At 68.3% G+C, this 1,947-nt stretch overlaps 2 protein-coding genes across 2 annotated transcripts; one reads left to right on the forward strand and one right to left on the reverse strand.

The window, feature by feature from the left end:
• Positions 1-51: 51 nt before the first annotated feature.
• Positions 52-1,145, reverse strand: EMIHUDRAFT_251456 (hypothetical protein; the record flags this gene model as incomplete). Its single annotated transcript, XM_005791661.1, has 2 exons — positions 52-257; positions 332-1,145. The coding sequence occupies 2 exons, from the start codon at positions 1,143-1,145 to the stop codon at positions 52-54; spliced, it is 1,020 nt and encodes a 339-aa protein (XP_005791718.1).
• Positions 1,146-1,247: 102 nt separating this feature from the next.
• Positions 1,248-1,947, forward strand: EMIHUDRAFT_446831 (hypothetical protein; the record flags this gene model as incomplete). The annotated part of the gene is made up of 2 exons (XM_005791662.1): positions 1,248-1,427; positions 1,497-1,947. Coding segments are annotated over exons 1-2 (589 nt in total), but the record flags the coding sequence as incomplete, so codon positions are not given.

Consider the following 1,947-nt stretch of genomic DNA (forward strand, 5'->3'; position numbering starts at 1 on the left):
GGAGAGCTCGATAAACTCGAGGGGCCAGGATATGCCGCGAGGAGGGCAGAGTTACGCCGAGAGGCGAGAGCAAGGGATCGGCAGGCAAAGTGCCGCAATGCCTCCAAAGACGAGCAAGTTGCGCTTGTCGACGGCCGTGGCCGTGTGGTACGCGCGCGGCTGTGGCCACGAGGCATCGCCGCGAGGGCGCAGGTGGCGCCACACCATCAAGCTTTTGTTCACGTCGAGCACGTGCAGGTCACCGAGGTAGCAAGCGCCTACAGCGGGGAGCGACTCCCGTCGGTGCTGTGTGGTGTTGGCTGGGCCACGCAGCACACGCCCATCGCACCACCGAGGGGCGCAGCGGGGTCGACGCCGCCAAAGACACAGACCACAGACCGTGCGTCCGGCTTCAGCGTGGCGCAGGCCGTGCCGTGGCGCAAAGAGGGCGGCGAGCCGTTGGCGACAAGCCGCTCCCAGGGTGCGGCAGGCGTGCGCAATGCACAGACATTCACGTCCCAGGTGATGGTAGTTGTTATCGTACTACTCTGCTTGGTGACGCGAACGCTGTGGCGACCGCAGATGCAGGGGACGTTGAAGCTGAAAACGGTCGGCGGCGTCCAACCTGTCTCTGGCAGCTGTACACGCAGCTTGCCGCCTTGCGTGATCAGCTCGATGAGCTTCTGGATGAGGTCCGCCAAAACGGGCGGCGACTCCGCCTCGGCCTTCTCTACCGCGGCCTTGATCTTGGCCTCCTCCACCTCGGTGCGCACGCCCGACTTGAACCGCATCTGCTTGACCTTGGCGCCGGGACCGAAGGCCTCCTTGACCACCGGAACGAGGCCGTCGGCCAGCGGAGCCGCGGCGGCGGTGACCACCGGCTGCATCTCGAGGTCATTCTCGGGAACCTTGACGAGCTCCGCGCGCACCTTTTCAACCTCCTCCGCCTGGACCAAGCGGGGCACGACGCCTCGCCCACCGAGATGGGGCACGACGCGGTCGCTAGCCGAGCCATGCACGAGATTGGCCGCAAGTGCCAACGCCTCAGCCCCGACGTCGACATGACCGCCGGCGTGCTTCTCGCGCTGCCCGGCGACGAATGTCTTTGACGGCTTGGGGACGGCGGGAACTTTCACGGCCCCCTTCGTGGCCTTCTTCGGCGCCATGATGCCGTGGTCGAAATGAGGCGGCAGACAGCGGGCACTTTTGAGTAAAGTAAAATTCAGAAAACTACCGAAAAGAATCCGCGAGCGCCCCCCAAGGGAACTCTCTGGACTGGCTCGCGCTCGCCCTGCTGTGCCGAGCTGCAGATGCCGGACCGCAGCAGCGGCAGCAGCAGCAGTAGCAACCGAGGGGAGGGCAACCGAGGCGAAGGCTGGTTCGCCGCCATCGACCGGGCGGTGGGTTGGTGTTTCCACGGAGGCCGGAGGCGGCGCAGCCAAAATGAGGCGCAGCCCGCATATGCGCAGGCCGTCGGTGCCGCCCTCGTCTCACCGCCTCTTTCGCGTCCGGCACAGGAGAGCGAGCGGCAGCGAGTGCGCACGCGATCGCAGCCGGCGCGCCGGCCTCGCACCGCCGAGCCGCTTCCCGCCGCGCCGCCGCCGCCGTTCTCATCGTGGTGGGCGGCGCTCGACCCAGCCGCGCTCGGCGGAGGCACGTCCCTCGCGCCGGACGAGGTGCGCGCGGCCGTGTGGCGCCTCCCCCTCGAGGAGTACAGCACCGCCGAAGAGCTGCGGGCGTGGCCCATCAAGCAGCTCGTGGCGGAGCTGCGGCTCGCCCGCGCTCGCGCGCCCCGCAGCCGGGTCGGCCTCGACGCGCAACCTCCGCTGGACAAGGAGGAGCTGGTGGAGGCGGTGCTGCTCGCGCGCGGCGGCGAGGCCGCCCACGCGTGCGCCATCTGCGTCGAGGACTTTGAGAGCGGAGATACGCTGCGTGTGCTGCGATGCGGCCACCGCTTCCACCTCGAGT

Source organism: Emiliania huxleyi (assembly GCF_000372725.1).
Source record: "Emiliania huxleyi CCMP1516 unplaced genomic scaffold EMIHUscaffold_1106, whole genome shotgun sequence".
Lineage (NCBI taxonomy): Eukaryota > Haptophyta > Isochrysidales > Noelaerhabdaceae > Emiliania > Emiliania huxleyi.